This window comes from Amblyraja radiata, chromosome 33, assembly GCF_010909765.2.
Source record: "Amblyraja radiata isolate CabotCenter1 chromosome 33, sAmbRad1.1.pri, whole genome shotgun sequence".
Lineage (NCBI taxonomy): Eukaryota > Metazoa > Chordata > Chondrichthyes > Rajiformes > Rajidae > Amblyraja > Amblyraja radiata.
Genome location: NC_045988.1, coordinates 27,677,303 through 27,689,442, shown reverse-complemented (window position 1 = coordinate 27,689,442; position 12,140 = coordinate 27,677,303). Strand labels below are relative to the sequence as shown.

Sequence of the window (12,140 nt, the reverse complement as noted above, 5' to 3'; positions counted from 1 at the left end):
TAATACAATACAATACAATTTATTGTCATTTGAGCCTCAGTGAGGCTCAAACGAAATTCTGTTTCCACAGCCATACAAACAAAGACAATTTCCTAGACATACACACAATTTAATTCACACAAACATCCATCACAGTGGACCCACTGTGATGGAAGGCAAAGTCTTTTCTCTCCCCTGTTCTCCATGTCTCTCCCGATATCCAAGCCCCAGGCGGGCGATGATAAGTCCCACGGCCATTTTAGGCCGTGCCGGGCGATTTACGGCCCCGCTCCCGGTCTAAAAGTCACAAAGTTGGTGCAGGATCAGGTCATTCCTAGGAAGAAAGATCCCAAGGGGAGAAAGGGACGACCATGGCTACAAGTGAAATAGCTTAGGGCTTCTCTTCATCTAAATCCGGCCCTGCATGTTCCCCATGTTGGGGGAGTGCAGAAGCAGGGGCCACAGTTTAGGAATAATGGGCAGGCTATTTAGAATTGAGATGAGGAAACTTTTTCACTCAGAGTTGCAAATCTGTGGCTCAAAAGGCAGTGAAAACCGATTCTCTGGATGCTTGCCAGAGAGTTAGATAGAACGCTTAAAGATAGAGGAGTCAAGGGATATGGGGAGAAGGCAGGAACGGGGTACTGATTGTGGATATTCAGCCATGATCACAGTGAATGGAGGTGCTGGCTCGAAGGGCCGAATGGCCTACTTCTGCACCTATTGTCTATTGTCTGTCTCAGGAACCCTCTCCAGGCTCAGGAGTCAAGAACCTCTTCCTCAATACTACCTGCACCACCACATTCACATCATCTGCAAACTTGGCCACAAAGCCATCAATTCCATCATCCAGATCATTAACATATAACGTGAAAAGTAGTGGACCCAACACCAACCTCTGCGGAACACCACTAGTCATCAGCAGCCAAACAGAAAAGGCCCCTTTATTCCCACTCTTAGCTTCTGCCAGTCAGCCAATCTTCTATCCATGTCAGTACCTTGCCTCTAATACCATGGATCCCTATCCTGTTTAGCACCCTCACGTGTGGTATCTCATAAAGGTCTTCTGAAACTCTAAGTAAACAGCATCTGCTGACTCTTCTTTGTCTGTCCTGCTTGTTAATTCCTCTAAAAGTTCTGTCACATTTGTCAGCCAAGATCTCCCCTTAAAGCCCTGCTGACTTTATGCTATTTTATCATGTGCTTCCAAGTACCCTGAAACCTCTTCCTTAGTAATGGATTCTAAAAATTACCAACCACAGAAGTCAAACTAACTGGCCTTTAATTTACTTTCTTTTGCCTCGCTCCCTTCATAAACAATTATTCTGACCCCTAGGGTGTAGTCTGTCTGGTCCACGTGACTTATGCACCTTCAGCCCTTTCAGCTTCCCAAGCACTTTCTCCTCAGTAATAGCGACTGCACTCACTTCTGCCCTGTGACCCTCCTGAATTTCTTGCACGTTGCCGGTGTTTTCCACTGTGAAGACAGACAAAAAAAGATTTTCTGTGTTCCCCACTACCACTTCTCCAGTGTTATTTTCCAGCGATCCAATTTCCACTCTTGCATCTCTTGGGCTCTTTATATATCTGAAAAAACATTTGGTATCATTTGTATTAATAGCTAGCTGACCATCACATTTTATCTTTTCTCCCCTTATTGGTTTGTTTTAGATGCCTTCTGTTGATTTTTAAAAGCTTCCCACTAATCTTTCCATGATATATGTCTTCTCTTTTTCTTTTATGCTGTCTTTGATGTCCTTTGACAGCCATGGTGGCCTCATTCTCCAGTGGTATGTTTCTTCCTCTTTGGGATGTAAAGGACCTGCATCTTCTGATTACTCCTAGAAACTCCTGCCATTGCTGCTCTACCATCATTCCTTCTCTGGTCCCCTTCCATTCAACCTTAGCCAGCTCCTCCCTCATGCCTCTGTAGTTACCTTTACTCCTCATTAATACCGAGTATCTGATTTCAGCTACTCCTTCTCAAACTGCAGATTGAATTTTATCATATTATGATCATTGTCTTCTCGGGGTTCCTTCACCTTAAGCTCCATAATCAAGTCTGGTTCATTGCACAACACCAAATCCAGAATTATCTTTTCTATAGTGGGCTCGACCACAAGCTGTTCATCAACATTTTACAAGTTCCTTCTCTTGTACCAACCTGATTTTCCCAGTCTACCTCGATGATCAGTGTAATATTACCTTTTCTATTTCCTGATGTAATTTGTGCCCTACATCCTGACTACTATTCGGAGACTTTTAGATAACTCTCATCAGGGTGTTTTTACCATTGTAGTATCTTAACTCTACTAACAAGGATTCTACATCATCTGAACCATTAGATGTTTCACTTAGATTAATCACTTAGATGTACTTTTCAGTAATCGGTAGTTTACAACAAGTATTCATTCTTGTTTGCATTTAATGCCCAGAACTGGATCTCACTAATCTCCCTGAAGGGTTATTAAACAAGATGTGAATTCAGTCACTGAAGGAGACAATCTATGGCAAAGAATGGGAGAATACTGTGGTGGTGGGCCTGATCTCAGACAACGATGAGAAGGCCTACCGGGAGGAGGTGGCTGATCTGGTACTCTGGTGTCAGGACAACAGCCTCCTCTTGAACATCAAAAAAACTAAGGAGCTGATCGTGGACTTTAGGAGGGCACATCATCCGAGGACGTACACACCATTGAGGATAAATGGGGATACTGTGGATAGGGTGAGCTGTTTCAAATGTCTGGGAGTCCACATCTCTGAGGATATGACATGGACATCACACGCCACAGCACTCGTGAGTAAGGCAAGGCAGCGCCTTTACCACCTCAGGCAATTGAGGAAATTCAGAGTGTCTCCGAGGGTCCTCCAGTGCTTCTACTCAGTGGCTGTGGAAAGCATCTTGTCCGGAAATATTACAATCTGGTTTGGGAATTGCTCTGCCCAGGACAAGAAGGCTCTGCAGAGAGTAGTGCGTTCGGCCGAACGCACTATGGGAACTTCACTCGCCCCCCTGCAGGAACTATACATCAGGAGGTGCAACTCCAGAGCCAATAAAATCATGGGAGACCCCTTCCACCCCTGCAACGGACTGTTCCAGCTGCTACGGTCAGGCAAACGCCTCCGTTGCCATGCTGCGAGAACGGAGAGGTTGAGAAGGAGTTTCTTCCCAGAGGCCATTAGGACTGTAAACTCCTATCTCACCAGGGACCAACCTTACTGTACCACTCTACTGCTTTTAAAAAAATTGCTGTTTTTTTTTTCCCTTTTTCCTTCCGCCCACAATATTTAATATGTAAAAGAATATGTGATTCTGTTCCATTCTGTTGCAGTTTGTTTGGTTGTTTGTTTGTTTGTCTTTTTGCACAAAGTCCGCGAGCATTGCCACTTTTCATTTCACTGCACATCTCGTACATCAAGTGATAAACTTGACTTGACTTGACTTGAAACAGAGGTTTTGAGATAATCTCAAAACCTGAGGCAAAGCAAAGAAAACAGAAGTTCTAAAGGGCAGAAAGTGGAGAAATTGAGTTAGTCAGAATTTAAACAGCCCCGTCAGGCCTCAAAAGATGTTTCGCCCATTCTTATTCTTCCTACGATCAACCCCCACCAAAATCTATCTCCATTTAACAGTGGATGTCTCAGATGTGCAAGGAATCTTGAGCACTGGAACGAATGCTAGAAAATCCACGCATTGTTTGCGATTGAACCCTGCTCACTGGAGCAGCGAGGCAGCTGTACCAACTACAAATAGACACAAAGTGCTGGAGTAACTCATTGGGACAGGCAGCATCTTTGGAGAGAAGGAATGGGTGACGTTTTGGGTCGAGATCCTTCTTTAGGCACGACCTGAGATGCTGCCTGTCCCGCTGAGTTACTCCAGCTTTTTGTGTCTTATCATCTTTAAACCAGCATCTGCAGTTCCCTCCTACACATTGTACCAAATACAACACCGTGCCACTCTCATCAGAGGATTGAAGAGCTGTAGGACGGTCCAGGGTTTGCGGGCTATAGTTATTTCAGAACATGGCTGAGAATTTAAGAATTAAGACATTACTTAACCAAAAGTTAATTTGTGGTCAGTTAGCACAGTAGTGTGTGAATTGAATAGTGCAAGATACCGCAAGCCAAGATATGGAAGGGTTGTAGATTATGTAGTACGTAGGCATGAATGGGGTTTTGGCAATAGATGAACTGAGTAATGGGGCCCTCTGGGCAATGTTATAGTAGAGAAAGATGGTGTTATGAAAGGGCGGCACGGTGGAGTTGTCTTACAGCACCAGAGACCCGGGTTTGATCCTAACTATATGCTGGGTGCTGTCTGTACAGAGTTTATATATTCTCCACATGACCTGCGTGGGTTTTCTCTGGGAGCTCTGGTTTCTTCCCATACTCCAAAGACGTACAGGTTTGTAGGTTAATTGTCTTGATTTAATTGTCCCTAATGTGTAGGATGGTGCTTGTGTATGGGGATCGATAGTTGGCACGGACTCGGTAGGCTGAAGGGCCTGTTTCTGTACTAGTAAAAAATAGCTACACGTGTTGGAAGCTGATCCCAGATCAAGGCTATGACAGTAAGGTCGTATCTGGATCAGATTGAGGTAATAGCCAGTGTGATAGATGAAGTAAGCTGGGAGGGAACATAAGTTTTGGTGACTAACAAAGATAACATGTTTCTTTAAGATCCAGTAGAGTCCTGAGACGAGGGATTTTGAAGATGGCTTTGATGACCCTCTTGTGCCCATTCCAAGTCTCATTTATTGATGTTTTATCTGTGGTCTATGCTTCTGAAGACAAACTATGGTTTCTGAGTTTAAATGCCAATAACTAAATGAGGCACAGAGTTGCACCAACATAGGAGTTGCAGCAGTGGGTATGCTATTGGTATTGGTTTATTATTGTCACATATACTGAGATGCAGTGAAAAACATTTGGGTCTTATTGAGGCAGATCATGCATGAGGTCCACCACAGCAATTGATGGTCCAGTGCATTTGAAATCCCACCCAGAAGTCTCTCCGGAAATGTAGTGCCTGGGCTGGATACGGCGGCCGATCTCAACCTCATTGGGATTTCTGCGCTAATCGGTGGGTCAAATATGCCCCCTGTGGCGGGGGCTCTGTATCTCTGGCCCAGCTGATCCCGGTAGTTCCGCTCCCATAGCCGACTTCCGCGGCTGACTTTGTGGCCCCCGAAGGCTGGGACCTCTGTTGGTCCGGCAAAACTGATAATACGGCAAGGCTGTAAGGGTGCTGGAAAATCGGTGGTGGACATGTAATCACACAATAAACATGAAAAAAAAAAAATTGTTCGGCGCGGACTTGTAGGGCCGAGATGGCCTGTTTCCGTGCTGTAATTGTTATATGGTTATGAGTACAACAGGCAGTGTAAAATGAGAAAGGAATCAGAGTGCAGAATATAGTTACATTTACAGAGTAAGTGCAGATGAGTGTTCTTTGATTATGTTGGCTGGCGGCTTGAGGCAACATGGTGTAGATGGAGTCAATAAGGTGGTTGGTAGGGGCGGGGGAGAGGGAGAGAGAGAGAGAGAGAGAGAGAGAGAGAACTAATTTGTGTGAATGACTGGGGTGTGTGCAGAACTCTGCAGTTTCTCATGTTTTGGGCAGAGCAGCTGCAAAACCAAGCTGTGGTGTATCTGGATAGGCACCTTTCTATGCTGCATCTGTAGAAACGGTAAGGGTCATTGGAGACATGCTGAATCGTCTTACTTCTGATTAAATAAAGGTATTGATGTACTTTCTTGGCCATAGATTGAGTGTGATTAGACTAGGTCAAGTTGCCGGTAGTTACCAAGCTCTTTGAACATCTCAACCATCTCCACTTCAGCTCCATTGATCCAGACTGGGGTTTGTACTCCACCCTGCTTCCTGAAGTTGACGCCCAGCCCAGAGGGGGTGCTGAGTCCTGAGACGAGGGATTTTGCAGATGACTTTGATGACCCTCTTGTGCCCATTCCAAGTCTCATTTATTGATGTTTTATGACCCACTAATTTCCCCTGAGAAAAGTCCCCAAACAAGTCAGTCTCGCTCTAACACTTGCATTGTTATTTATGAAGTTCTGCACTGTCTTTATAAATTTGGATAATCTTATTTGTTCTCTCATGTTTATCATTAGCTCTTTTGTATTATTAATAGCTGTTTCACATTGACCCAAGCTATCTCTGAAAATCAAACTAATTACCAATCAAATGTGATGATCCAGGTCCTGGATCCCAGCTTTGTTAAGGAGGGATTTCCGTTTTAATGCTGTCTTATCTTTTTTCAGAGTCAAGATTTTATTTTGGATCTTACTATGCCAGTCACATGGTATTACAGCAGCAGCCATCGCGAGCCGTTGTTTGGGGATACGGTGTAGTGGGAGCAACAGTCGCTGTGAGTGTGTGGACAGAAGATGGCACCAACAGTCAGCAGATTACTGCAGTCAGTGAAGGTAAGAAGTTCTCTATTTTGTGAAATGTACCTCCAACTGCTGATTTGTAACAGAGATAGAGGTGGGAAGGATTAACATCACAATGGGGATAGAGGCCACATTCAAAATCAACTGTCCTATGAGGAAAGATTGAAAAGACTAGGCTTGTATTCACTGGAGTTTAGAAGGATGAGGGGGATCTTAAAGAAACTTATAAAAGGACTGGACAAGCTAGATGTAGGAAAAATGTTCCCAATGTTGGGCGAGTCCAGAACCAGGGGCCACAGTCTTAGAATAAAGGGGAGGCCATTTAAGACGTGAGAAAAATCTTTTTCACCCGGAGAGTTGTGAGTTTGTGGAATTCCCTGCCACAGAGGGCAGTGGAGGCCAAATCACTGGATCGATTTAAGAGGTAGTTCAAGTTCAAGATCAAGTTCAAGGGAGTTTATTGTCATGTGTCCCTGATAGGACAATGAAATTCTTGCTTTGCTTCAGCACACAGAACATAGTAGGCATGACTACAGAACAGATCAGTGTGTACATATACCGTTATATAAATATATACACACATGAATAAATAAACTGGTAAAGTGCAAATAACAGATAATGGGCTATTAATGTTCAGAGTTTTGTCCGAGCCAAGTTTAATAGCCTGATGGCTGTGGGGAAGTAGCTATTCCTGAACTTGGTTGTTGCAGTCTTCAGGCTCCTGTACCTTCTACCTGAAGGTAGCAGGGAGATGAGTGTGTGGCCAGGATGGTGTGGGTCCTTGATGATACTGCCAACCTTTTTGAGACAGCGACTGCGATAGATCCCCTCGATGGAAGGGAGGTCAGAGCTGATGATGGACTGGGCAGTGTTTACTGCTTTTTGTAGTCTTTTCCTCTCCAGGGCGATCAAGTTGCCGAACCAAGCCACAATGCAACCGGTCAGCATGCTCTCTACTGTGCACCTGTAGAAGTTAGAGAGAGTCCTCCTTGACAAACCGACTCTCCGTAATCTTCTCAGGAAGTAGAGGCGCTGATGTGCTTTCTTAATAATTGCATCCGTGTTCTCGGACCAGGAAAGATCTTCAGAGATGTGCACGCCCAGGAATATGAAGCTCTTGACCCTTTCAACCATCGATCCGTTGATATAAACGGGACTGTGGGTCTCCATCCTACTCCTTCCAAAGTCCACAATCAGTTCCTTGGTTTTGCTGGTGTTGAGGGCCAGGTTATTGTGCTGGCACCATATGGACAGTCGCTCGATCTCTCTTCTATACTCTGACTCATCCCCATCAGTGATACGTCCCACAACGGTGGTGTCGTCAGCGAACTTGATGATGGAGTTCGCACTATGACCATAGGCTACGCAGTCATGACCAGCTACGCAGTCATGAGATAGATAGAGCTCTAGGGGCTAGTGGAATCAAGGGATATGGGGAGAAGGCAGACACGGGTTATTGATTGGGGACGATCAGCCATGATCACAATGAATGGCGGTGCTAGCTCGAAGGGCCGAATGGTCTACTCCTGCACCTATTTTCTATGTTTCTAAAATGGGAGATCTACAAATAACTGAAGAGAGATGAAAAATGAAGCCTAAAATAAGTGTTGCATTAATAACAGAAAAATTATTATATCACATTCGGAACCAGTGGAAGGAATTGACAAGAGAAGTTAGAGACACGGATTGTGGTTGAGGAGAATTTAAAAGGAAATATAAAAGCATTATTAAAGTAGTTCAAGAAAGATGGGGTCTCCAGTAAATCTCCAGGGGATTACAGGTGGGTAACAGAGCGTGCTGAGATTGATCACCAATGGATCTACCAGTGCGGCAGAGATAGATCACCAGTAGATCTACCCATGGGGCACAGCGTATGTTGAGATGTGGTGGAGAGTACGCTCTGATGGATCATCAGTAGATCTGCTGGTGTGGCAGAGTGTGCACTGAGATAGATCACCAGTAGATCTACTGGTGGGGTAGAGAGTATGCTGAGCTAGATCACCAGTAGATATACCAGAGTGGCAGCGGGCCCATTGAGATAACAAATCCATGCTTTGACACCTTTTGAAATGAAGTTAGTGGTAATGTCACAGTATGAAGTGATGTTAATTTAGAGGAGAAATCACGTCCCTCAGAAAAGTGCCAGGGGTAGTTTGGGAAGGGAGGAATTGACCAAGGAGGTGCTGTGTATGCTGAGTCAATGTATATTTAACGCAGAGACATATTTTTAGACCACAGGAGACAGTTATGGGAAACTGGCAGGGAAGTGGAGTTGAGATCAGATTGACCTTATTCTTACTGAAAGAGAAACCGCAGCCGAACCACGTCCCTGGCCCAGTGGTGCAACTAACAGAGTTCCTGTTTTGTGAATCCAATGACATGAGTTTATTTCTGACTTGCGATACTATCCGTGCGTCCATTTGCCCTGTGACCATCAAAATTTACTAGGTAGATAAAATCTGGAGAATCTCAGCGAGTGAGGCAGCATCTATGGAACGAAGGAATGGGTGACGTTTCAGGTCGAGACCCTTCTTCAGACTGATGTGGGGGTTGGGGGCGGCGGGATGAAGAAAGGAAGAGGCGGAGACAGTGGGCTGTGAGAGAGCTGGGAAGGGGAGGGGAAGGAGGGAGAAAGCAACGACTATCTGAAATTGGAAAAGTCAATGTTCATACTGCTAGGGTGTAAACTACCCAAGCGAAATATGAGGTGCTGCTCCTCCAATTTGCGGTCTCCAAGAGCTATGTCGCTCTTCCAGGGAGATGCTAAATGCATTTCGTTGTCTCTGTACTGTACACTGACAATGACAATTAAAATTGAATCTGAATCTGAATCTAATTAAAATTGAATCGGACTCACTCTGGCCATGGAGGAGGCACAGGACAGAAAGGTCGGATATGGAATGCTAGGGGGAATTGAAGTGCTGAGCCACCGAGAGATCAGGTTGGTTAATGCGAACTGAGCGGAGGTGTTGGGCAAAGCGATCACCAAGCCTAACCTTGGTCTCACCGATGTAGAGCAGCTGACACCTGGAACAGCGGATGCAATAGATGAGGTTGGAGGAGGTGCAGGTGAACCTCTGCCTCACCTGGGAAGACGGCTTGGGTCCTTGGAATATGTCGAGAGGGGCGGTAAAGCGACAAGTGTAGCATTTCCTGCGGTTGCAAGGAAAAGTGCCAGGGGTAGTTTGGGAAGGGAGGAATTGACCAAGGAGTTATGGAGGGTGGTCTCTGCAGAATGCCAAAAGGGGAGGAGATGGGAAGATGTGGCCAGTGGTGGGATCCCGTTGGAGATGGGGAAAATGTCAGAGGATTATGTGTTGTATGTGACGGCTGGTAGGGTGGAAGGTGAGGACAAGGGGAACTGTGCCCTTGTTACAAATGGGTGGGATGGGGAGTGAGAGCAGAGCTACGGGGTATTGAAGAGACCCTGGCAGAATCTCCGATGCCCTAGTCTGGAACACCTCATCCTGGGTTCAGATGCGGCGTAGACGGAGGAATTGGGAGCAGGGGATAGTCCTTACAGGAAGCAGGGTGGGAAGAAGTGTAGTCCAGATAGTCATGGGAGTCAGTGCGTTTGTAGTAGATGTCGGTCAGTAGTCTGTTACCTGCGATGGAGACAGTGAGGTCTAGAAACGGTGGGGAGATGTTGGAAATCAAAATTTACTATGTACTTTGGTTTAGAATGGGGGAACGAAATAGGATTAGTGTAAAGGGTGCTTGATAGTCTCAGTAAAGTAACAAACGGTCTATTCCTGTGTCACAGCGTTAGATTACATAAACAGGTTGCAGGGGCCACCATGTCCATGCAGACAGTCAAATACTCATCTGTACCAGAATGGTTCAGGCCAACTATGCCTTGGCAAATCAAATGTTTGTCTCCTGCCTCCAGTACTTAGAGTCATCATGCAGCTGGGAAACGGGCTCTTTGGCCCAACTTGCCCATGCTGACCATGATGCCCTATCTACACTAGTCTCACCTGCCCGCGTTTGGCCCATATTGTTCTAAACCTGTCCTATCCATGTACCTAAGCAAATGTCTTTTAAATACTGTTGTAGTACCTACCTCAACTGCCTCCTCTGGCAGCTCGTTCCATATATCCATCACATAACTCCTTGGTTCCTATTAAATATTTTCCCTCTCACCTTAAACCTATGACAGCTGGTTCTCGATTCCCTGCGTAAAAGACTGTGCATCTTCCCTATCTATTCCCCTCATGATCATATATATCTCTAAATTCAAAACTCGTCCTTCTACGCTCCAAGGAATACAGTCCTAGTCTGCTCAACTTCTCCCTATAGCTCAGGCCCTCATGTCCAGACAACATCCTCGTAAATCTTCTGTGCACTCTTGCAGTATGTGGGAGGTCAAGGACACCGCCGGTGCCTCTGGCTGCTACAAATGCGAGAAGTGCATCCAGGTAGAGCTCCTGAAGGGCCGTGTTGGGGAACTGGAGAAGCAAGTGGATGACCTCCGGTTCGTCCGAGAAACGGAGTCGTTCCTCGACAAGTCCTACAGTACGACTGTTACACCTAAGGTACTGGAAGAGAGAAGGTGGGAGACAGTGAGAACGGGAGGGAAGCATGGAATGCCAACGTCCCCGGGTGTTGTACCTCTTGTGAACAGGTTCACCCACTTAGAAGCTGTCGGGACAGAAGAGGTGTTTACACTGGGCGGCGGACTGGCTTGTGATGCGAATAGGGCTGTTGAGCCAAAACCAAAAAGGCCTAAGGCAGGCAACGCCATTGTAGTGGGAGACTCCATTGTGAGAGGTACGGACAGGGGTTTCTGCGGCAACAGACGGGATGCGAGGATGGTGTGCTGCCTTCCTGGTGCCAGGATCCAGGATGTCACGGACAGAGTGCAAAAAATCCTCAAGGGCGAAGGTGAACATCCGGAAGTGGTAGTGCATGTCGGCACAAACGATGTCGGAAAGAAGGGGATGAATATTCTGCAGCGTGACTTTCGAGAGCTCGGAAAAATGCTGAAAAGCAGGACCTCCAGGGTTGTTATCTTCGGTTTGCTTCCAGTTCCTCGTGCTGGCGAGAGCAGGAACAGGGAGATACGGGACCTGAACGTGTGGCTGAGGAACTGGTGCACGGGGCAGGGATTTAGATTCTTAGATCACTGGGATCTGTTTTGGGGTAAGGGGGAACTGTACAAAAGGGACGGATTGCATCTTAACAGGTGTGGGACCAGCATTCTGGCAGGCAGGTTTGCCACTGCTACACGGGTGGTTTTAAACTGAATAAGGGGGGTGGGGTGTCGAATGGGCTAGTGGAGGATGGAGTTAAAGGGAAAGGGTTTCTTAAATGTGTGAGCGTAGAGACAGAGGGGTGTAAAATGAGGGTAGAAGCAATAGGTAGCAAGGTGAAAAGTAAAAGTGGCAGGCCGGAAAATCCAGGGCAAAAATCAAAAAGTGCCACTTTTCAACAAAATTGTATAAGGGGTAAGAGTGTTGTAAAAACAAGCCTGAAGGCTTTGTGTCTCAATGCAAGGAGCATTCGTAATAAGGTGGATGAGTTGAATGTGCAGATAGCTATTAATGACTATGATATAGTTGGGATCACGGAGACATGGCTCCAGGGTGACCAAGGCTGGGAGCTGAACATCCAGGGATATTCAATATTCAGGAGGGATAGAGAGAAAGGAAAAGGAGGTGGGGTAGCGTTGCTGATTAGAGAGGAGATTAACGCAATGGAAAGGAAGGACATTAGTTTGCAGGATGTGGAATCGGTATGGGTAG

At 46.0% G+C, this 12,140-nt stretch overlaps 1 protein-coding gene across 1 annotated transcript in view; it reads left to right on the top strand.

Moving 5' to 3' along the window:
• The window catches only part of siae (sialic acid acetylesterase), an 84,461-nt gene that overhangs the window by 6,201 nt on the left and 66,120 nt on the right, over window positions 1-12,140 (top strand). The window contains exon 2 of the mRNA XM_033049848.1: window positions 6,265-6,429. Within this exon, the coding sequence (XP_032905739.1) occupies window positions 6,265-6,429 (165 nt within the window). The remainder of the gene's footprint in view (window positions 1-6,264; window positions 6,430-12,140) is intronic.